The sequence below is a fragment of the Taudactylus pleione genome, unplaced genomic scaffold (assembly GCF_031769625.1).
Source record: "Taudactylus pleione unplaced genomic scaffold, aTauple2 ptg000069l, whole genome shotgun sequence".
NCBI classification, from domain to species: Eukaryota; Metazoa; Chordata; class Amphibia; order Anura; family Myobatrachidae; genus Taudactylus; species Taudactylus pleione.
Window position 1 is genome coordinate 11,097,598 of NW_028284471.1, and position 25,079 is coordinate 11,122,676.

At 42.2% G+C, this 25,079-nt stretch overlaps 1 protein-coding gene and 1 long non-coding RNA gene across 4 annotated transcripts in view; one reads left to right on the plus strand and one right to left on the minus strand.

Annotated features, from left to right (window-relative positions):
• CASS4 (Cas scaffold protein family member 4) overlaps positions 1-10,878 on the minus strand; it is a 60,452-nt gene extending 49,574 nt beyond the window's left edge. For both annotated transcript variants that reach the window (XM_088467114.1, XM_088467113.1), the window contains exon 1: positions 10,771-10,878. In XM_088467114.1, the coding sequence (XP_088323240.1) occupies positions 10,771-10,782 (12 nt within the window). In that variant the 5' untranslated portion in view covers positions 10,783-10,878. The remainder of the gene's footprint in view (positions 1-10,770) is intronic.
• The window catches only part of LOC148534314 (uncharacterized), a 189,152-nt gene that overhangs the window by 79,265 nt on the left and 84,808 nt on the right, over positions 1-25,079 (plus strand). The window lies entirely within an intron of this gene.

The window sequence follows — 25,079 nt, forward strand, 5'->3', positions numbered from 1 at the left end:
ATCACTAAGTGGATACCCCCCTATACAGAGTAGATAGATACAATGGATAGATGCAGTAGATACATTGGTTTTGATAGATAGATAGATAGATAGATAGATAGATAGATAGATAGATAGATAGATAGATAGATAGATAGATAATTTAAGGAATATTTCCCCTTTAAGAAGACCTCCCCAAACTAGAGAAATGCACAAATAGTTGAGGTTTGTGTTTATATAAAGAGATCTCAGATGCATTTCAGGGCTTAGAAAGTGAAGCTTGCAGCTGACATCTCCAGAAAACATGTGCGATTGTGTAAATATCCCAACTCTCACAGAACTCCCAGAGTTAGGAAGAATCCCTGGAGCTTATTTCAGTGCAGAACATACTTCTTGCTGCTTCCTGTGCAATGTTACCACAAACATCCATCTCCCTGAGTCCTGTGTGAAAGTTGTTCAAGGGGTCTTACCCCTAGAATCCCACAGTCACAGCATCCCGCAGTACATGACACTGACCCCTGCACCAGGACATTATTATCAGAACTCATATTAGGATGGTACATTTTTATTTTATTTGTATGATTCCATTCATAATGATCAATAGCCAAATTGTGTATGGTTAATATTTACTACAGGTTCAGTTCGGTACTGTTAACCACTGCTAGAGATCCTGTAAATAACAATTTTGTTATAGTTATATGATTAATATTACAATTGTGTAATATTATATCTATTTACGTACAGTTAAATATCATTCGCTTCATCCACTTAGAAACCTCACTTTTAAGCCATCCTAGTAAACATCTGGTTTGGGTAACAGCCAGGCACAATTAGCAGGGTACCTTTGTCCTAACACCTAAGAACCAGCAGGTCACACAGCCCCTCCGGCATATCTTACTCGCCTGATTGATCAAAAAGATGTAATTAGATGCAAAATCAGTGACTATACAAAGGCTTCTTCAGCAAACACTGCCTCGTTAATAAATCTTTGTTCCTCATTAATTAGTCCTCACGTGGACCTTTAATCCTATTCTTATGTAAAGTCATTCATCCTAACCTGATTACTACCAACAATAAAATGCTTAATGTTGCTGCTTTTATTTTTATGACTTACGATTTAACGACACATGGAAGCTGTAACGTGATTGGATTGAAGGGGTCGTGTGACTATGGTCTGAAAATCTAATAGAGATATGCAATCAGACATCTCATCTGAGAGGAAATCAAAATGGTGAAGTCATTTGCAGATGGTTTGAACATTTTGTATTGGCCGCATATTCTGATGTGCTGTATATAAATGCAAGAAAGTAACAAAATAATACACAAAAACAAGCTAATACACTTAGGGTGGGTACATACTTGCACGATATCGGCCCGATTTGCCGTATTGGAACGACAAATCGGGCATATCGCGCAGTGTGTATGCCTGAGTGCGCGCTCCCATGTGCGCTCCTGTGCTGCACGGCCAATCACATGATATTGCATGCGGTACAGTGCTTATTAAGGATGGAACGACACATCGTTCCTTCATTCAGTAAATCTTCTAATGTGTACCGGCAATCTTGCATGGTCCGGGGAGAAGATCAATCGTCTTGACCATCGGCAAGATTTTCCGGTCGTACAGGTGTGTACCCGGCCTTAATTTAATCAGAAAATCTTAATACATTATTGGTAGAAGATACTAGCTACAGCAATTTTGGATTGTTATGCTTGCATCAGGATAGTAAATCTTAAAATCTTAAAAAAAATTAAAATCTAAAATAAAATCATTGTGCATCATAAAATATGAAAGGACTTTAAAGATCAGACTAAAACATATACCCTAGCAGAGACTAGGGGCTCGATTCTATTAAATGTGAAGTGAATAGCGCCAGGAATCAGCTCCCGGAGCTATTCAATTCATCGCGTTGCTAAGCCAGACTAAGGATTTCTTCTCGCATCCCTCCCGGGATGCGAGCAGAAATCCAACAAAAGTCCAGGCGCAATGCTGTTTTCTGCCCTTAGCGCTGGGAAAACAGCATCGCGCCGGGAAGTTTAGTCGGAGAATGCCCGTTCTCGCGACTAAAAACCCTGTTTAAGGCACGAGAATGGGCATTACCAGACCTAACAGTGCGCTGAATTGAATATCACCGGAAGCTCATTCCCGACGCTATTCACTTCGCGTTTAATTGAATCGAGCCATAGGACACAAATTAGAAAACGCAACATTTTGTCTATATAATCACAAAACATCTTATTATAAATGTATGTTAATTAACACCCTGTATCGCTACTTATCACAGCAATATAGAATGTTGTACCACAACTCTTTATCATGCCCGTATTGCTCTATGAGCCCCAGCATACACTACTAGGGTAACAACATATATGAATATTAATGGATATGCAGAATGAATACGAAATGGTTAAATGTAACAAATGAATATATGAATTCTCCAATCTGCAATCTTAACAGAATACAAGTAGTTTGTTACCTTAAGCTGAGTACACACCTTACAGATATATCTGCAGATCGAGTGATCTGCAGATGATGGTTGTTCATACACACTGAACAACCATCATCTGTCTTCTGGTTGTGGGTCCCGCTGTCCAGGGGGCGTGTCGCACCCCCCTCCCCGCGGCCTCTGCTGCAAGTGTACGGGCGGGCGGCTGACCGCCCGTACATGCAGGACGATGCCCCAAAATATCTGCAGATATATTGGGCATTGGCTGTGCAGCACAGCGGATGCGATATGTCTGTGAACGACGTATTGCTGGTACACGCTGGTCGATCAATTGATCGGCCAATCTATCTGCCAGTGTGTACCCAGCATTATACACTATTTGGTCTGTTTATCAATATGCCACTTTTTCCATTAATAAGATGCATGCGTGAGCTGACTTTTTCATTATTTACATCAGTTATTGCCATCCTGAGATGGCGAAAGCAGAACAGTAGTGTTCAATCTAATACCAATGCCGGCCGGCACAATAAAAATTGCATAATCAACAATTATATATTATTGCACCCATAAAATTCATCACGGGGATATAATCACATTAGTAATACTCAAATTTTCTGCAAATTCGCCTGGGCACAAATAATTGATTGGTCCTTGTATGTTAAGTAACTTGCAACAATAGCAATGTTAATATAGCCATATAGTGCATAAGCAGATTGATCGATCCTTATGTGTTAAAAAGTTGCAACAATAGCAGTGTTCGTGAAGCCATATAGTGCATAGGCAAATTCAGCAGTCACTTGTTAGTATGAAAGTCAGTTAGCTATAGTTAGAATGTAGCAATAATTCAGCAAGACTGTAATTCAGTGCTGTTACTATGTAACCAGTTATTCGTCTCATCGATATCCAAGCAAACTTACTACCCTCTAGTGATCCCGATGGTATCTTGCGCAGACCACCCCGGTGCAGGACAAATCTCCGGCTAGCAAATTTCGTATTGTAGTGGCGGAATTCCTTAACGCATTTTCCCGCCTATTTTCACATCAGCAGCTTAGTCAGCGGGCCACCTGCTGATCCCTCATTCAGGTGTGTACCCCACATAAGACTTCTGCATTTTATTTCAAAATATTTATATGTAGTCTTTTTTTTTTTTCTGGCAGACAGAAGTGTGCTGTGGGATTTTTTTTTTGTGTTTCTCTTTAGAATTTAGACAGCATTATGTGAGTTTGCAAATTACACACCAAATTATGCATGATCTTAAATTATACTTGCCAACATTGAAATCGTCCCTTCCGGGAGAATTCCCGGAGGCGATATGCAGCTGATCACTGAGGAGGCGCGGCCAGACTCTTCTAGTCTGAGATTTGTGTCATCATGTCCCCATCCAGCCCATTCCACCAGGAAGTGAGCAGAATGTGGGGAAAGACCTAAGGGTCTATTTACTAAGCAGTGTTAGGAGACAGAGTGAAAAGTGAGACGTCTGTGATAAGGTGCCAGCCAATCAGCTCCCAACTGTCATCTCACAGGCTGTGTTTGAAAAATGACAGTTGGGAGCTGATTGGCTGGCACCTTATCACAGACGTCTCACTTTTCACTCTGTCTCCTAACACTGCTTAGTAAATAGACCCCCTAGTCTTCCGGGAGTCTGGGACTCCACAAACACTTGTAAGCCTTAAATATGACAGACATTTTAAACCACCTAGAAGTCATAGATGTAATTATTACTATCAGTGAAGATTATTCTACGTCTAATTAATTATTGGGGCCATTTTGAAGTGGCTAATAGCAGCTGAGTCCTGGAAAATGACTGTGTAGAAGCCAGTCTGGGCTCCAGCTCGGGGAGGAGCAAGTTACTAAAGTTTTACATTAGGTTACAGTTTCACTTTATATGCAAGAACCAGACATATCTTATGCAGTCCTGTCACATAGTGGAGGCAGCCATTTTTGTGAGATGAAGAAATATTCATGAGAATGCTGTCTATCCAGGTGTGAATTTCTTTTACATAATGAAACCAGGGACTGTATAAAGGGAATGGGTATGATATACCGCCAGCCGAAGGGCCGGTGGTTCGATTCCCGTCAGCGACAGCCCGACAGGAGCAGAGTGCGATGCAGCGGAAGCCCGACAGCGCTGGAAATCCCGATCGTAGATAGGTAAGTATCCACTAATCTAACCCCCCTAACCCTAACCCTCCTTAGGGTTGCCTAACCCTAACTTTCCCCCCAAGTGCCTAACCCTAACCACCCCCTTTCCCGCTGCCTAAACCTAAGTCTCCCGGGGGGGGGTGCCTAACCCCAAGTCCCCCCCGGGGGTGCCTAACCCTCCCTCCCCCTAGCCTAACCCTCCCGGGGGGGTGCCTAACACTAGGTCCCCCCCCCGGGAGCCCTAAACCTAACCCTCCCCCACCCCGCGGCTGTCTACTCGCGGCGCCCGGCATCACTACGATCGTGATGCCGGGCGCCAGTCTCCCGGCGTCGGGGAAATGCGGGCGTCTACATCTAGACGCCCAGCATTTCACCCTTGCCGGGATAAGACAGTCGGGAAGCCGGTTGCCGGTATATAGGCAGTCGGCTTCTCGATTGCTTCCCGTATAAAGATACCTGGGTGCCTTTGGTGGCCTTCTAAAGTTGCTGCTTCTGTGAGACTGGAAGTGTGGCTGTGACATCATAGCCCTGCTCCTCACTTTCAGACCATGACTGACATGGAGGATCAGCAATCGGCATCTCCACAGGTAAGTAGCTGCCGACTGTTGACCCTCCATGTCAGCTTCCGTACAGTGTAGGTGTGCAATGTGGATATTACAAACACTGAATAAGTGACATCATGTCAATTGTTCCGTTTTTTAGATTCACCCTAAACCTTGGCACCCTAGGTATAGCCCTGAATGGTGCCAGGTCTATTCATTCATAGTTACCTGATAAAACTTTGCTTTTAAAGATATTTTGAGGACTTTTGTAAAGTGGTTCCAGGTTGTCAACTCTGCAGGCTCCCCCTCTTCCTGAAAATCACTTCTAAGCCTATACCTAATATAAGACTGTATGAAATACTTATTTATCAAATTTATGAATATATTTATCTACCATGGATTTAAGATATTTCAGAAACATTCTAATTTATGGGGCTTTCTTCCACTTTAAGGATGCATACAGATGGACATGTTATTTATTATTTTTCATTTGCAATCGAAAGTCTTTACTTCCAGCGACTGTTTCTTAACATGTTTATTTATATCTGTATATGAGTGATTTTCAGTATTCTGTTATTTTTATATCTGAGGTGTCAAAGCACTCCAAATACATTGACAAATCACATAGTCCATCTGGATGTACTGTAAGCGAGGTAATATGGATCAGATGAAAATTCTACACAGGAGATTAAAATTGAAAGGTGAATATACAGTACTTGAGAACATCTGTGTTTGAAATGGTAATTAGAGACATCACCTACCCCAAGTTCCTACTTAGAGCTTTATTACTGAGGTCCTCTGTCTACAAGGGGATCTATTTGCATATGAATAGGACAGTCTCTGAGTGACCCTCTCAGGACATCACAAAGAAATACCAATTCTTAATCATGCATTGACCAACAAACAGCAATCCAAGGTTGAATGAGAGAAGGAAGTCTTGATTTTAATGGAAGATATTCACAAATGTGCAGTTTCCTGTCTTCCCTGCTCTGTGTATCTCTCCCACTGGTGTCATCAGCACTGCAGGACAATTAATAAGAGCCAGATGTCCAACAGTCAGGATGCAGAATAGATGGGATTGCAGCACCACACTGTAGAACATTAATCCGGTAACCCGTGGCCACAAACATCATATATTTTCTTGTGCAGCCCATTGTAATGTGTATTCGCACACTGCAACTCATGCAACAAGATGTTCTATTTGTTAGTTTATTATGCACTTGATTCATCAAAGCCAATATAATGTTTTTGTTATTGGGTGTAAGATATTTGTGCAATGGGCATACTGTTATTAAAAACAATTTAAGGCATAATATACAGAATATATATCTTCTCTTCATACCAACAATACAGCCCTTGGAACCAAATAATGTTCCTCTCACAAGCACTGAACATACAACATGAGGACCAGTTTTTGTTTATGACCAATGAGTTAATTCTTATGTCCTTGTTTGAGGAATACATGTTTTGCTGTTTCATGATCTTGTATGCTGTTTTATGAATGATGTTTTCTACAGTATGTAGTCATTCCCACTTCATATAGGAGACACAGAAGTTTTACAAGCTAAACTACCATGATGGAGGATTTCCCATACAATAGCTTTAATAAAAATCCCCCTTAGCATTTAAGCTTGTTAAACTTCTGCATGCTCTGTATGAAGTGGGAGAGACCATATAGAAACCATCATTCATAAGACAGCAATGACCCATGCAAGGGCCGCCATGCAGTATGCGCTTCAATGCCGAACACTGTACCAATGGAGCTTTCACTTTGCTTCCAGGTATTCGCCAGGTCAGAACTTTCCCTGCGCTCCAACTTTGATAAATGCAAGCAGTCATTTTCTATTCAGTTGTTAGTAAATATGCCCCCATATGCTGATGTTATCATGCAAATAATCTAATTAATACAGGATTTTCTTCCCACTTAATTACTGGCATATGGCCTTAGTTATGAAGAATGAATCAAACACTTGTACTATCATACAAATAGAATGTGTTCACCCTTTCTATTCAGTGAATAAATACAATGTTTCTTGCCTTTCCCATTAAAGTGAGTGGTAGTAAAAGGGGTTTTCAGTCTCAGGGTTGTTGTCTATTGAATTGTTTCTTGTTGTATTAGATAAATTGGCCCATAAAGACCTTTTGGTACAGCAGCAATGTGCCCTGCTCTACTGATTGCATTAACAGGTGGAGACCGGTCCAAGTCACCTGAGGTCACTGCAGCTCACACACTGACAACGCAAGTGGCCAAACACAGCAAGTGTCAGGTGAGAAGATCTGTACGCAACAGTTGTGTCACTGTTAATAGCTGGTGGTGTCATTAATGACAGACCAATGTACCTTTCTCTCGACAGCTTAATAAAATGCTTAAAAGTCACAGGGTCGGGTGTCACTTCTTGTGACAAATTAACACCTCTAAAACTCCTAAAGTTATTATAGAAAGTACCAGGACATAAGGGTAGTATAATACAACACTCCCTGACAATAATTGTGTCCAGAAACCATGTATTTTTGTTAATGCTTTCACAGCCAGAAATTAATTGAAAATATATGTCAACATCTCATTTGTCTGATTTGATACCACAATAAAAGTTCCTTATGGTAACACAGCTTTGAACCTTTTAGCAGACTTCACTTGTTTTCACTAAATACACTTTATCAACTCGTCCTGAACATTTTTGTTGTCAGTCTATAGTGCTGCAGTAACAATGGCTTCCTGCCCTAGTAAATACACAACTTAATTTATGATGCCTGAGGGGTGAATAGGAAGCTTTCCACAAGATCACAAAGTCTAGTTGAAAGAGGGAGTGTAGAGGCCCCAATATACAAAAGGGTTTCACAAGTAAGTGCCAGAAAATATAAGTAAGGCACTAAAGAGACAAACAAAGACTATGGTAATGGTTGTGGCTGTATAAGTAGAAAAGATTACCATCAGATGTGTTAGGTACTAGCTTATAATGTAATCTATCATTTTTATCTGTACACAAAACAATATAGATTGTACAAAAAAAATATGTTAAATGTATGCATGACCAGAAAATGGTGAGCTAGGAAAGCAAATGTCAATTTAATGGGCTTATATAACCAGGTGATTATACAGGGATATATCTGATTTGCCGCCTCTCCCATGATGGCCAGAGGAGTTCCTGAAAATAGGGCGCCCCCCCCCCTCCCCTTCAAGAGCGTGCAATATCTCGGCAGAGCCGTAACTAGGCTTATTGGTGCCCTGTGCCAGAATAAGCATTGCCCCCCCCCCCCCTATTTTTCAAATAGGGACATAAAACGCACACCCGAAAAAGGGCGTTCTCTGTTCGGAGGCCAACGGAGGAAACTCCCTCATACCCTCCAGGCAGCCGTCCCCTTAAGAGTTATAGTTTGCAGTCCGGGTGGCCGATGACGCGATTTGTGCTGAATCGCATCATTGTAGCAACGTCCCCTGCTTTACAATACCTCGAAATCTGGGCATTGTATAGCAGGGGTGGGGGCGCAATGATGCGATCGTGCCACCCCTACCCCCACACTACTCACCATTGCCGCCACCACGTCCCCTGCAATTCCGACCTGGCTGCCCCCTCTTTGAGGGGGGCAGCAAGAATGTTGACATGTATGGGATATATATTATCCATCACCTGCACACAATGGAAACAGACATGTGGCCTGTGCGTAGGAACAAGTGACATCACTGTGGTATTGTGCCTTATGCCTTTAAAGATGTCAGCTCCTGATGTATAGATTGGCTAAAGATAGCCCCAAAAATGGATGCCTTGTTGATAACTTCAATTTAATAGCATGGTGCAAAGAGCAATAATGTGTTGTAACCCATATCAATTTATCAGATATCATTTAGCAGTCAAGTATACACATACTGTGATTAACCTTCTTGACATAGTATTTTTGTTGCAACTGTGCACACACAAATGAAAGTTAATATTTCATATAGCATACATGTTCTACTTGTACCAATAATGCTAGGTACTTTCTGTGTGACCCCCAGGCGAATCACTCGCTCCGTATCATAAGAATCACAGTAACATGCTTGCCCTGCCATACGTAAGGCTGTACAAAAATAAATGGCTGCCTTCTTATGAGACTGATTGCTGTAAAATCAGATCACACAGAGTAACTGATATTACAATTCACATCCTCAAATCCTGGGAAAGGGTGTTCCTTCAGCTAATGATCTAGTAATAGTTTCCAGCTGTGCTGGCTTCCCACGTCCACCTGGTACAGTGTAGAGAGAGTGAGATCACCTCATGTAGACCACGGGCATTTAAATATGACAGCTGGATATGTACAACACATGTTACATTATAGAATACGCCCAATGCACACTGTCATAACACAATAATTTTTCGAATTTTGTAGAACTACTAGGCGTGGGATCTGTTAACATTAAATTAGAAACTTTTAAATCAGGGGAAAACCTCTTGTAACTTTCAAGCTGTTGTAGAACTACAAGTTCCAGTATGCCCTGCCAGCCACACAGTTTTATAGCTCCCAGTTGTCTTCATTGATCTGATAGTAAACATACAGTTACACTGCTATGGTAAAGCATACTGGCAGTGAATGCTGGAACTTGTAGTTCAACTATAGCTGGAGAGCACCAGGTTTCCTTTCCCTGATTTATCAAATATACTAGATGATTAGCAATGCTGTTATGGTAAGGTATGCTGGGATTTGTAGTTCCATTGCAGCTTGGAACCTCAAGGTGCTTACCTCTAATTCAGAAACTAAACCAGATGACTAGCAATGCAGTTATGTTTGTTTTGTGTACCACATATACGAGGGAATGTCACAGTGCAACCGTACAAATTTTATTTGTGATGTATTAGTGCAAAAAAAAATCAATTGTTTGCTCAGTTGGGCAGGGAAAGCATGCCTGAAAAATGATTGATAAATATAAAGCTCTGCATTAATGTTAGTCTACCACATACAGGAACAGACATTGGCAAGGACATTAATGAGTTATAAGCTGCTTCTAGTGTCACCATCACCCTCTACCAATTACTCATGTCAGCAAACATGGATGTCACATTTCTCACAGGAGCTCAGCTGTGTATATAAGTTACAAAAATCATCTGAATTGCATTTCCCTTTTCTCAGTAATTTTCTGCTAGGATTCCCATCAAATAGTTTGGATGACCTTTTCCCTCTTGCAAAAAAATGCCAAGTATTTAGGACCCCATGTAAACATTTCCAAGGTTCTATTGCACAACTTACAATAAATTAGAAGAATAAAAATACAATGTGGCTTATTTTATTAAGTATATTCTGCATAATATTTACAACGCCTTTGTCGGCAGGAATATAAATAATAATGTATAACACCATCCTTCCTACAAGAAGTCATTAAATGTTATGGCTTTAAACCTTTTAAAAAAAAAAAAAATTGAAAAATAAAATTAAATAGAAAAAGAAACTTAAAATGGAAAGAAAAGTGGGTTTAATTTGTAATTAACTTAACATTTGAACTAATACTGTCCTTAAAGTTTTTTTATATGTTACACTATTAAATACAGGATAGATTGGTAAGACCAGTACATTACAAATTATTATACTACAGTTGCATTACATAAATCTCGGCTTTACTAGCTTACAAAAAACTTTTCAAGTCAGAATTGCACAGAGTTTGAATAGGCAGGTAATAAAATATCAGTACTTACAGTAACCTTCATCCTGTATCCAGTGATTTAATAGTCCATGCCAGAGGGATTGAAATAGTATCCAGTAACAGAGAGCCCCCTGAGTTCTCAGTGTGAGATTCTGGGAAGTATTCCCTACCCAGCTACTGCTTGTTCCTAACTGAGACTTAGTTAAAGATGAATGGGATAGAATTCACAATAGCCACACCTCCTGTTTCCTATTGGCACAGGGTATTATTGTAATGCAGATCAAAGAGGTTGGCTCTGGGCATGCCTAGGGTGTCACTGCTCACAAGCTACAACTAATCTTAACTGCACTTTGTTTTACTTTAAAAATATACAATTACTTTACAAACTAAAGGCATTGATTTGTCCTACTTGTTCAGGCGCTGATAGAAATCTTTGTGTTTATATTTTTATTTTGACTGATATCACTAGTTATCAACAGCTGCAGACACCCAAGTATGCCTGTGGCCGCACACCTTAGTAAGAAATGATATCCAATGACTGATAACAAAGCATTGCAAAGTAATATATTAATGGTACTGCACTTAACAATGCAAAAATCAGTCTGTTTTGGCTGAAATAATATCAACACACTTGTATATAGTAAAGAAAGTCAAATTTATTCAATTTTCCCGGCAGTTTGCGCATGCGCAGTAGGTAAATAGCTGGGAGAATGGCAGCTGCGCCATTTTCCCGGTGACCTGCGCGACTATGGGCACAGACTAGTGCCCAGAGTCTGCTGCTGCGGCATGCGATCAGTGCGCTGCCGGTCGCCAGAGAGACAGGAGGTGGCCTCCTCCTCCACTTAATACGCCCCTGGCTACAATCAAATTGGATATACTGTATAATAAAAGCTGCCTCCGGCAATATAGCTCAACCTCCGTATGCTGTATAATGGAGGGAAACTGCTTTCAGCTACTGTATAAACGGATTACCACAGTCTGGATGATTTAGAATCAATATTCATACAGTGCATAGCTGCCTTCAGTGGCTGCAATTGTGCTATCTGGGGGAGGAAGGCCACCTGCAGCTACAATCAGCACACCGCACCTTACTATGCTATATCCATACTTCCATTCTGGGTTTATCGCTGGTCAACTCACGTATCCTTTGGGCATTTAAAATGGCAAGTCCTTCCTCTAACATGTTTCACTCCACAGGGGGTTTTTTCAAGCGAAAGGTATTACAAATTATTGGAAACGAAGGACATCAATTAAACATTTAATTGATCTCTCACCTCATATCTAAATAAATCATACTTGCCTACATTTTCAGTCTCCTTCAGGAGCAGCCCAGAGGAGAGATGCACGCTGACTTGAGGTGGGGCAGAGCCCGGCCATAGATGTCATTAAGCCCCGCCCCCTCATGGGAAATAGAATTGTGGGTTAGTCGAGAGGGGGTGGAGCCAATATGATGTAATTTTCTCAGAAACATATTGGCTCCGCCCCTTTGCGATTCGCAGGATTATCCTCACCATAGTGCCCACTTCACTAGGAAGTGGGTAAGATGTGGGAGGGCTGCCTACTCTTCCCGGGGGTGCGGGGAAAAGCCGTAACTTCCGGCAGAGTAGGCAGGTATGAAATAATATGACTAAATTGTAAATGACAAGTAAACAAAAAGTATATAGAATATAATATCATACAACTTAGATTGCAAGCTCTGCTGATCAAAGTCCTGCCTGCATATTTTTGCAATATTGTAGAAAATTCTAAATACACAGGAACACTCATCATGATTAAAAACACTAAGGGCTCGATCAAATTAAGTGTGAAGGGAACTTTCCACTCCGCACTCAGGGGCGTATCTGTAATGGGTGCAGAGTGTGCCCCCAGGAAAATGGCACTAAGCCAGAATCGCCTGCACCCAGTGCACCGCAGGAGAGAGGAGGGGATGCGAACTGAATCTGCACTCAGGCCCCCTCCTCTCTTAAAATGCCCCTGCCCGCACTCACACATTTTTGCTTGCAGCCCTATGAGGCTGCAAACAGAAATGGGTGAGTCAGGAGGTACCATGAAGTCTATTAGGAGAAGAACTTGAAAGAAAGTGAAACCATTATGAACATATCTCTGCATGAGTGATTGTGAGTAAGGGTACGCCCTATTTACTCTCTCGTTATGACTACAAATGACCAGATATTTCCGCTGAATAACTTGTGTGAGACAAGGAATTTCCCTGTGTAAAGATACCTATTTGAGAGTTTTTCTCTATTTAACAGAGTGAGTATGGTACAATAAAAATTCCCTATGTGGAAACGTATCTCTGTATACAACATACTACACTATTAGTCCCTCACTGTTTTCTTTCTCGTCCCTCTCTGAGGATTACCGCACAGAAGAGATTATACTCGGGAGAAAAGTATTGGACACGTAAAAGATTTACATTTCCTTTCTGTTTAAGACTATCCATATTTTGATACCAAGACGAACATTGGGAACTATTTATTTCGATTGAAACTATAACCACATATTTGGATGATCATTGTACATTGTTTATCGTGTGTCATTTACTTTGTATCTATTTGGAGAGCGCAGGTAGGGGTTATCATATTTTGTTTATTGGTTCTAGTTATGTTGTGATGACCCACCTTTGATTTCCTCTATTGCAGCTACCGGAGTGCGCAGAAATCCTCTATATATTGTCTGTTATATTATTGATAAAATGGTTAGCATTACTACCTCACGGCACTGAGGTCATGGGTTTGATTTCCACCACAGCCCTGACTGTGTGGAGTTTGTATTTTCTCCCTGTGCTTGCATGGGTTTCCCCCAGATACTCCAGTTTCCTCCCACATTCCAAAAATATACAGGTATAAAATTAACCCTAGTGTGTATGTATGCACGTGGGGTAGGGAATTTAGATTGTAAGCTACATGGAGAAGGACTGATGTGAATGGCCACATATTCCATGTAGAATGCTGCATAAAATGTGCACACTATATAAATATTTTTGTGTGTATATATATATATATATATATATATATATATGTTCAATCTCTGAGTATTATAAAGGAGCAAAACATATTCTTTTTTATGTCATTTATTATGTCAACTGAGATGGGTACATGGCATCGCAAGTCATGTTGCAATAGATGCATCACCGCCATTAAGTGATGGCTATCTTCAAATGGCCATCCCTATGGTACATATTTTCATTGGCCAATTTAAAATAGCCGCTGAACGTGGAGTCTATGGGCAAAATTTACTAGGCGACAGTTTGGTGGCGGTTTTGCTATCCGCAGATTTACTAAGGCCAAGACCGCTGCAAAACCACCGTCAAACACATTTTTAGAATAAAATAGAACAGGAATAAAGCTAAAATTACTAGTCAGTGGTTTTGTTGTCATTTAGATACCGCCGTCAAACCACCACTAAACCACCAGGGTTTAGAACCCGCCGTCAAACCACCACCAAACCTCCAGGTTTTAGAACCCGCTTCTTAGTAAATTTTGCCCTATGTGTGGGATAACCATCCAGTGCCCTAACAGGGCTTTATGCAGCCCTGTTCCGCCCCCACCCCATAAACACCTGATGTCATGCTGTCACTTAGGGGGCAAGGCCATCAGCTCCGGTAGGTAGAGCATTGCCCGGGCTGTCCTAAGGGCACTCTGTACAGCTCCACAGGCCATGATCAGAAGCTGCAGTGTAGCATCTCAAACCCCTGTTTTTTGTGTTTTTAAAATCTTTGGTCAGGGCTGAAACACTAACCAGGGACCTCTGGGAAAAGGGCAGTGGCGTAACTACTGCCCCCGCGGTGGCTTGGAGGCGCTAGGTAGCTTGGGGGCGACGCACCCGCTGAGTGTGTTACCAGCGGGCGCCCGGCTCCTATTCAGACCCCCAGCGGCAGCCGGAGGACGGAGCTCCCTCCATCTTCCGGGTCCCGCAGGGCACTATGGGAGTGATGTAATGACGTCACTCCCATAGTGCCGAGGAGCGGACGCCGGGGTATGGACGGCAGCAGCACTGGAGCGGGGATAAAGGTAAGTGTTTGTGTTTTTTTCTTTTGTGTGTGTGTGTGTTTGTTTGTGTGCGCGCGGAGGGGGGGAGCAACTACAGGCGGCTAACTACTAGAAGGGGCACTACAGGGGCTAACTACTAGAAGGGGCACTACAGGGGGCCCTGCATAATGGGCACTACTACAGGGTGCCCTGCATAATGGGCACTACTACAGGGGGCACTACTTTAATGGGCACTACTACAGGGGGCCCTGCATAATGGGCACTACTACAGGGGGCATTGCATAAGGGGCACTACTACAGGGGACAGTGCATAATGGGCACTACTACAGGGGACATTGCATAAGGGGCACTACTACAGGGGACATTACATAATGGGCACTACTACAGGGGACATTGCAAAAGGGGCACTACTACAGGGGACATTGCAAAAGGGGCACTACTACAGGGAGCATTGCATAAGGGGCACTAGTATAGGGGGCATTGCAATTTGGGGCACAACTACAGGGGGCAATGTATAAGGGGCACTAATTTGATACAAAGTTTACACGTTATAAACTATGTTCCCAATAATCTGATTCTACACGGACATAAAAACTGTGCAACCTGTCTTGAGCTGAGGTGACGGACTGGCAGGAGCAGAAAGGAGGGTTGGTGAAGTAGATCTGTCAGGGTGGGATGTAATGGGCATTACTGTTTGGCATAATGTGTATTTGGCATTACTGTGTGCACCCGGCACTTGGGATCCCAGCGGTCGGCATCCTGACAGGGTTAGGATACCGACACTTGTTTGTCAGTAACCTACCCGTCTTCCTAACCCTACCACTCCGATGCCTAAACCTAACCCCCCCCCAGTGCCTAAACCTAACCCTCCCCCCTTAGTGCCTAACCCTAACCTCTAACCCTCCACCTAAACCCAGTACTTACCGTCGGGATGCTGAAGGTCGTGATGCTTGCGCTGGGATTCTGACAGGTGTCGGGATTCCGGTACCGGCATTCTAAGCGCCGGCATCCCAACTGTCGGGATTTTGACCGGATCCCTTATAACGTATGTCACTGTTTTGTTTTTTTTGTGTAAAATGTGCATTTGTTTCTAATCTACCACTTAACACTGCATAAATAGTTTTTTTTATATACTTCATTTACCTAACTATTCACTGTCCAATCATAAAAATTATACAAACTTAATTAAACCAGTGTCTTGTAAGGCACATGAGTACTTGTCAAGCAGATTAGTGTATTAAAGTAATATTCTGTATGGTGGTACTTCAAATCACTTACAGAAGTGCCAGGTGATGGAGGAGATTAGCCTGTTTATGTTGTGAGTGACTCACCCTGGGGCTAAGGTATTTGTCTATAAATAAACTTCTTACGCCTGTTCAGGTCACTCATTCTCACTTATTATAACTTCCCTGATGTGTCATACAGAAAGTGAGGTGAGTGGGCAGATTATTTTCAAGGGAGTAAGAGGGCAAGAAAATATTTCCAATATGCATTATGTGGTACTTAACCTTAAGGCCTGTATTCAATTAGTTTAGCACCCGCGATACTTTTTTGCCTGCCGGACTTGTCGCCTACATCCCGTATTTTAGCCGCGGAAACTTATCATGCGCGCACCCGTGATTCGCCCTATTCATTTCCAAAAGAAGCAAAAACGCAACACAGCACATGCAAACCAGGCGAAAAGTGCTGACGGAATTGGGGAAATCAGCCTGATATCTCCTAAAAGATGCACTAACATTGGGGATCAATGTACATGCCCCCAAATATCCCTAATAGAGCTATTTGGGGTACTTAAGGTGTTAATATCTTCTAATGAGCGTCTTTGCACTAGTGGTGAAGAATAGCATTAAGCAGTTTTTTGGGGAGAAAATAAGTAGTCCTGTCAAATTTTGGGTACTTGAAAATGGGAGCAAGCATGGTTTAAAGTTGCTAAAGTAAAGTTAAAAAAAAAACGTAAAAAATGCACCTGAAGCAAGCACCTGCAATCAAAAAAACACCTCACCCCTACTTGCAGACACCCAAAAGTCTATTATGCTAGTTTTTAAGTTTGTACCCCCACTTTGCACTTTTTCACCACCGTTTTAAAAGTGCTTTTTTTGGGGTGTTCCTCAATTTTTTAAAGGTTTTTTTTATGCAGTTATCCCTTGGGGGACTGTCCCAAGGGTGCTAAGTGGTTTCCCCACCTTTGCACCCCAAAATAACGATTTTGCACTTTTTTTCTCCACCTATTCAGAGGCGAATCTTTTCCGCCTATTACATTGTATTGCGTTTTCGCGTACGCAAAATGTGCTTGCAGTTGAATACGGAGATAAGTTTCCGCCTGGAGAAAAGTCGCAATCAGCGATACTTTTTCGCGGATTCCGACTTTTCGCAGCTAATTGAATACAGGCCTTTAGTGTTAGTCATGTTATCCTATAGATTGTAAGCCTATTCGATAATGCAATGTTTTATTACTGTTTTGCTCCCAGATGTACAGTAAAGTGTAATGGAATATGCCAGAGCCATATAAATATAAGAAGGGAATAATTCTGAAAAATATATTCAGTAATACACACCTTCATACACCTCGTCAAGCTTTCAGATAGTTCACTATATACAGTTGCAAATATAATAAAGCACTGAAACACATGTTAATATATAGAGACAATGTTTTATACATTTCATGTCAGTCACCTTTGTAAGCAAATGGAAGACTGTTATCGTACAGGTCTACACATTATTAGTCTAAACAGAAGTACAGTTTGAAATGAAAGAGGGAAGGGGGACTTTGGTTGCAAATGACCGCATATTCATTTGGGGTATGCCAAAATCCAGTTGGCTGAACTGCACCAATAAAATCATTTTAAATAATGGAATTTCATCCTGCCAACAAAATGTAATACACAAATAAACATAGCTGGGGGCACAAATATAACCACTACCTCTCCTAATACACTAATGCACTCACATGTCTGTCTGGTATTACACAACACACAGATCAATGGGTGTTATCACCCTCTTTGGCCTGGACCTTTAAATTATTCCCAATAAACAAAGGCTTGTGAATGGATTGAGACACAGATGAGTCCCCACTGGACTTGTGTGACAGATGGTTTAAGGTTGAACTTTGGAGTGATTTGCAATGTTGGTGCTGGCTGTCGTAGATATGCACATTCATTTATTTATCTAGTGACCTGTACCGTATCACAGCGCAGTGATAACAAACAGTTGCGCATTCATTAGCAAGCTGTCGCACAAGGTGGATGCTCTTATAAAAGCTAAACATATTTTTGCAAGCCAGGTGAGAAATGTATCTGTACTGATACCCTAGTTACACCACTGGATATAAATATGTATTAGGAACCCTGGGCAAGATGAAAAATGGAGGCCCCCCCTCCAATTGTGCATGCGAAAAATGGGTGTGGTCACATGCCACAAGGGGCGTGGCCACTAAAAAATGGGGCATGTCAACATGACACACACCCCTTTCTCATCACTCTGGGAACATTCCTTTCCATTCCATATGCACCTTAATGTCCGCAGTAGTAGTGCCCCTCTTGCAATGTCCCCAGTAGCAGTTCCCCATGTAGTAGTGCTATTTACACAGTGCCCTCAGTAGTGCACCCTTATACAGTGCCCCTTATGAAGTGCCCCCAGTAGTTCACTCTATACTGTGCCCCATGTAGTGGTCCCCCTTATGCAGGCCCCCAATAGTGCCCCTTGTACAGTACCCCCAGTATGCAGTGTCCCCAGTAGTGGTTCCTCTTATGCAGGCCCCCAGTATTGCCCCTTATACAGTGCCACCAGTAGTGGTCCCCCTTATGCAGGCCCCCGATAGTGATCCCCCTTATGCAGTGCCCCCCCATAATGGTCCTTCCTATTCAGTGCCCCCAGTAGTGATACAGTGCCCCCGGTGTTATAAAGGCCATTACTGTGTGTGGCATAATGTGTTATAAAGGCCATTACTGTGTGTGGCATAATGAGTTATAAAGGGCATTACTGCGTGTGGCATAATGTGTTATACAGGGCATTACTACATGTGGCATAATGTCTTATAAAGGGCATTACTGTGTAAGGTGCATTACCGCACATGGCAATTATTCGCCATGAGGGGAGAGCTTGGGGGAAGCCCAGCACCTTCGTAAGTGCTGGGCACGCCCCACAGTGTGATGAATTGGGGGTGTTCCGCAAGGACACACCCCCTTTCTGAAAGCGCTCGCGCTTTCAGCACGTGCAGAGGAACGCCATCTAAGGAGATAAGGAGCCAGGGGTGCAGCGAGATGGTAATCTGCACTTGAGTCGCTGAGTTGGAGAAGTATCTCACAGTATCACGCAGCTAAGCTGTGGACAATATTGCAATGTCGAGTACTGTGTGCAGGCAGAAACCTTATATACCCCATGGAGAGCAGGTATTGGCTGCAGGTGTCAGGTGATAACATACTGGAGTCCTGTTGGTGAATGGACAATCACCTGATTCAGGCTGTCATGGTTGCGCCCAGCAGCCAGCACTGGAGGGAATGGTGCATGTGGAAGCCAGCGACTATGTTGGGCGCCGCAAGTAGAGACAGCCGCCGTGGCTGGATGAAAGTCTCACTGAGCCCCAGGAGGTCTGCCACAGAGCTGGAGCATGGAGTGAGGAAGCAAGTAAGTAGGCTGGCGGCTGCACAGAATAGTGCGATTTATGACACGTGCCTCCTCCTCTCTTAAACCTCCCCTGTTTAAGATACATAGCTAGCTGTATATCTCATATTTAGTTATCTATCAGTTAGACATATGATTGATAGATAGATAGACAGATTGATATGTGACAGTTAACATGGGGAGTGTAGTTTTTATATTCTTAAGTTTGTAAGCCTTCTTTTTGCAATGTTTGATTGCTGAATTACAGTTTCATACCCTTATTACATTTGATAATTTCATATTTTGGGGATGAACATTTTTATAGTTGCCTATATATTTATTATTGAAGGACCCTGTTGCATTTAGACCTAAATGAATATACAGGACTAATCCAAGAACAAATAATGTATTAAAATAAAAATGCTCATAAATTGCTGTAAAAGTAATGTCACATAAGTAATGCTATCTAAAGCACTAACACAGCATTCAAAGCACACTTGGAGCCAACTCTTGTAGATCATATTATCATTAGGTTTGAGTCTTATGGTGCATACACTCGGTCAGATTTTTCCTTCAGATCTGAACGATAACGATTTAAAAATCGTTCAGTCGTTCATATCTGAAGGAAAATCTGACATATCTGACATGCCTGAACGATGGACGATGAACGATGTGCGTTCCCATTTGTCAGATAACGATATCTGACATCTGATGTGTTTGCAGTCAGACTTGGACGATTCCATTCATTTTAATGCAGTCAAAAATCGTTCAATCGTTCAAATCGTTCAAAACTTTGGTAAAATCGTTCAAATCGTTCAATCGTTCATCTGACAAATCTGACCGTGTGTATGCTCCATTACTATGTTTCAGTGCTTTATTGATTAAATGTTTCAGTTACGGGTCATTTTTTGTAAAGGATGTGTCAGTGGTGGTGAGAAGAAGATGACACAGCTGCTACCTCTCAGATACCTGACGGACATTACAGTCACTAAAAAAGAAAAACTAAATGCAGCATATAGACACCTTCTGCAGACTGTAAAATTAATACATTAAATAGCAGCATCTTACTTTTCTTGGAATTATCATCCCTATCTGAACTTCTTACAGCATGAGAACTAATTGAATTAAATATCACTAAATGCATGCATGTCCTGCTTTACATGGCTGATCCTTAACTTCTTAGACCTAGACAAGAGCCCTCTTGATAGCGCCTTTCTCTTCTGGTTGCAAATTGTAACTAGAGTTGGCCATAGACCATTCATGGTTAGCAACCATCAATGTTTTCCTTAGAAGGAATGGTTTTATCATCGATGGGGCAGGTCCCTTTGCTTTTCTGTATTACGCATACGCAGCCACAGTCTCATTCATTTGCACATGTGCACACCTGATCCACAGATGGCATAGCCATCAATGGTTTCCTTCTGATGGTCAAAAACCACCAACCATTGATGGTTAACCCATTAATTGACAACCCTAATTGACACAAGTCACAAATATTTTCCTAAACTGATCTTGATAGCCTATCTTGAGCAACCGTTGTTTGTTTTTCAGTTGCTTGGCAACAGGTTTTGTGTCCACAATGCCACGCAGGGGGTATCATATAATCCGACCATTACCCTGTCTCTCACATTGCTGTCTATTCCCAGCTCAACACAGGCGCATGGCTGATGATTGACAGTAACTGCTATAGACATTCCTGGAATGTTAGGGTGATCAAGCTTCTAATTTCCAGGAATCCCCTCTGACACAAGTCTCTAGCCAGGATCATTCTTACCGAACTTGAAATGACGCAAATGAGCATAATAAAATAGAATGTTAACTGCACTTTTAACAAATACTCTTACAAGGCAATTTTAAGCAGTAAGAAGTACGTATTATTGTTATTCCGAAAGAGCAGTGTGCACTTGTTAGAAACTTATATTAGAGCATGAATGGGAAACTCGTTGTTCCCCAGCCATTATCGAATTGCAAACCCCTGTTTGCTGGAGAGTTTCTGGTTGACTTAGCCCATATTAATGTTAATGTTTGAGTAAGAATACAAGGCTTTAGTAATATGCAGTTAGAATAAGCACTAGCACAAATAAATAATTTGCTTCAAATGTATGTAAGTCACTGCCCTCTGATCTGTGTATCCGTCTCTGGGTTCTATAGGCGTGATTCAGAGATGGACACAATGCGCCTCAATACAAATTCCAGCGGCTATGACATTTGCATATTTTTGCACAGCCGCTGGGTACAAATTCGAAGCTATGGCGACATTAGCGTCCATCTCTGAATCAGGCCCTATGTTCCGCAGACAGTCTCAAAAAGCATAACACTTTGCTGCATAAAAAAAGATTAGCAGTGTCACAGATCCCTTATTGCAAGGTCAAGGGGCCATTTAGTACTGCATGGCTAAGGTGCCAGATCTGAGGGTGCTGCGGGTACATAGCCGTGTCTATGCATGCCATTTTTATATATAATATAGTGTGAGGATAACTTGAGCACAGAGATCATTTTAAAAAAAAGTTGTCGCACTTGCAACTGTATTGTAAACGCATAGTGGAATTGAAATTTGCTTTTGGCTTTTTTATTCCTAATGGGGTTTTTGAGATGAATTTACTTGTATCTCTAAAATCTGTACTAAATTCAATGTTTCTTTGTCTAATTTCATACTGTGCCTTTCAAATGTGTGTGTGTGTGTGTGTGTGTGTGTGTGTGTGTGTATATGTATGTATGTATATATATATATATATATATATATATATATATATTCACAGAGCCGTTGAGAGCCTGGCCAGGCCCGGGTAATGGAGGGGGCATGGCTTAATCGCGGGAGGCGAGGCCACGCCCCCTTGAAAAAAATAATAATTATCACTTTTCAGTGCCCCCCCACAGCCATAGGAGACTGCTCTGGCTGCTGCAGCAGCCGCGAGCAGTCCCTCACAGCAACCCAGCACTGTGTGCTGAGCTGCTGTGAGGGGGGGTGCGACGTCGGACCCGGGCCCCCACCGGGCCCCTCTAGCAAGCCCGGGCCCAGGTAAACTGTACCCGCCCCCCCCCTCTCGGCACCCATGTATGTGTGTATATGTATGTGTGTGTGTGTATATATATATATATATATATATATATATATATATACACACGCAGTCCAAGGTGCGGCACTCTCCATAATAAAAACATGAGTCAAATATTTCAATCAAAGTTTCAGTACATTGGTACTATCTTCAGGATTACCAATTACCAGATAATACCAATGTACTGAAACGTTGACTCGGGTAAATCACTGCTTATTCAAGCAGGTAAATTTTGCTCCTGCTTGAATAAGCATTGTTTTACCCGAGTGCCGCCGTTCAAGTTACATATTACTGGGACTCCCATTGAGGTTCTAACACGGAGGGCAACGGGGACTATTTATATCTTTGTTATTGGAGTGCCACCTCATTGGAAACATACTGTTTATGTGTGTGTGTTTTTATGTATATATACACACAAGCAGAATCTGGCACTCAATGGTATAAATCGATATTTGCCCTGGTGCCTTCCAAAAAAATAAACACTAGTACTGGAGAAAAATTAGTAAATATGAAACATTGAACGAACCTGCAGGCTAATTGATCCCCTGGGACTATTCAATTAGCCCCGAAGGCAGATCGCAGGCTGCAGTTAACTGGGATCAGACCCAAAATGAAATCCCAGATAAATAGCCTGTTAACGGGTGCTACAACTATGTTTAACACATAGATCCTGGAACTTATCCTGGATTCTATGCGTTACCAGGCTAATTCAACGGGTGAGAAAAATGGGCTCTAATTGAGGTGTTAAAGCCCAAGGCTACCACATTTTTGCACACCTGTTAAATTAACGTGGCTATTTAATTCCCCCCTTAGCCTCAATACTCAATGAGGAACCCGGTGTGAGTGAGCCTTGGAGAGAGATAAAGTGATGAGAGATAAAGTACTAATCATTCAGCTCCTAACTGTCATGTTACCGGCTGTGTTTGAAAAGTGGCAGTTAGGAGCTGATTGGGTGGTACTTTATCTCTCGCCAAGGCTTAGCACATCTACCCCTGAATCTCAGAAATATGGCCTTCATGTCTTACTGTCTGTGGTTGTCAAACAAGTCCTATTGTCTCAGGAAATCACACATTACTTTTACCAGGTTAGGTATGAGATCCCGGCACTCGGGATCCTGGCGGTCAAAATCCCGACGCCAGCATTCCGACAGGGTTAGGATACCGACACCTGTCGGTCAGTAACCCTCCCCCTCTTCCTACCCCTCCCTCCCCGCTGCCTAAACCTAACCTCTCTCCCACACCCTAACCCTACCTTAACCCCAGTACTTACCATCGGGATGCAGGCACTGGGATTCTGACAGGTGTCGGGATTCTGGCACCGGCTTTCTAAGCGCCGGTATCCAGACTGTTAGGATTTTGACAGCATCCACTTTTACCTGCGTGCTCATTGCGTTTTGCAAGTTATTTTTAAAAGGAAAGAAAGCCCATGACATTGAAGCCACTGAGTATTATTTACAGACCACCAGTGCAGTTATGTTTCTCTGCCTAGTGCATTTTGAGATGCATGTCCACATTTTAATGTTTCCAGTTGTACCCTACAATATTGCCCATTCAGCTTAATTTATGTATTAAGTATTATGAGAGTGAGGGGACATTGGGGTTGTCTTTATTGCAGTTGTAAAGATCTTTGATAAATGCCAAGTCGTTATGGCCAGATGACCGGGTCAGAGCATTTTCCTAAATGGCAATGCTTGTGGAGTGGTCTAGGTCAGCCATGCAAGGAGGCTATCCTTCAAAATTGCTTCTGTGGCACAAATAACAGAAAATCCTAATGAAGGTGACAGGAGTAATGTGTAATAACACACAGTGCATTGAACCCTGTTGAATAGCCGCAGGTCACTAAGAGTGCTCCTACTGACCCCTGTGTACTATCAAAAGCACCTACAATGGGACGCGAGCGTTGGAGCTGGATCTTGGATCAATGTAAGAAGGTTGCCTGGTCTGATGATTCCCATTTTCTGTTGCATCATGTGGATGACGAGGAATGTGTGCATCTTTTACCTAGGCAAAATATGGCACCAAGATGCATGGAGGGAAGAAAACAATCCAGTGGATGGAGTGTGATACTTTAGGTAATGTTCTGCTGGGAAACCATGGGCCCAAGTCATTCATGTAGAAGTTCATTTGATACAAACCACCTGCCTACACATTGTTACGAACCAGGTACATCTTTTTATGGCAACAGTATTCGCCGATAGAAGTGGCCTCTTTCAGCAGGATAATGCGTCCTGCCACAATGTACAGATTGTTCAAACTTGGTTTAAGGAACATGATGAAGAGTTTAATGTGTTGCCCTAGCCTCCAAATTGCATCTGCGGTATGTGTTGCAACAAGTAGTCCAATCCGCAGCTTCTCCACCCCGCAACTTACAGGAGTTAAATGATCTGCTGGTAATATCCTGGAACCAAATACCACAAGACACCTTCAGAGTCCATGCCTCGGCAGGTCACAGCTGTTTTGGTGGCACACAGAGAAGTAATAGCAATAATAGGCAGGAGGTCATAATGTTTTTGCTCATCTGTACATGCGTGTGTGTGTAGTATGCAGCATATATAGTATTACCAAGTGGTTCTGCTGAATGTGTCATCACAACTCAAACCCGCAGATCGCTTATTGTTTAATTATTTAAATGGTTAGGCACCCTGGAGATATCTGCTGTGTTGCACGGTGACAAAGGATGTAAACTCACAGACACAGGAAATAACTAAGGCTATT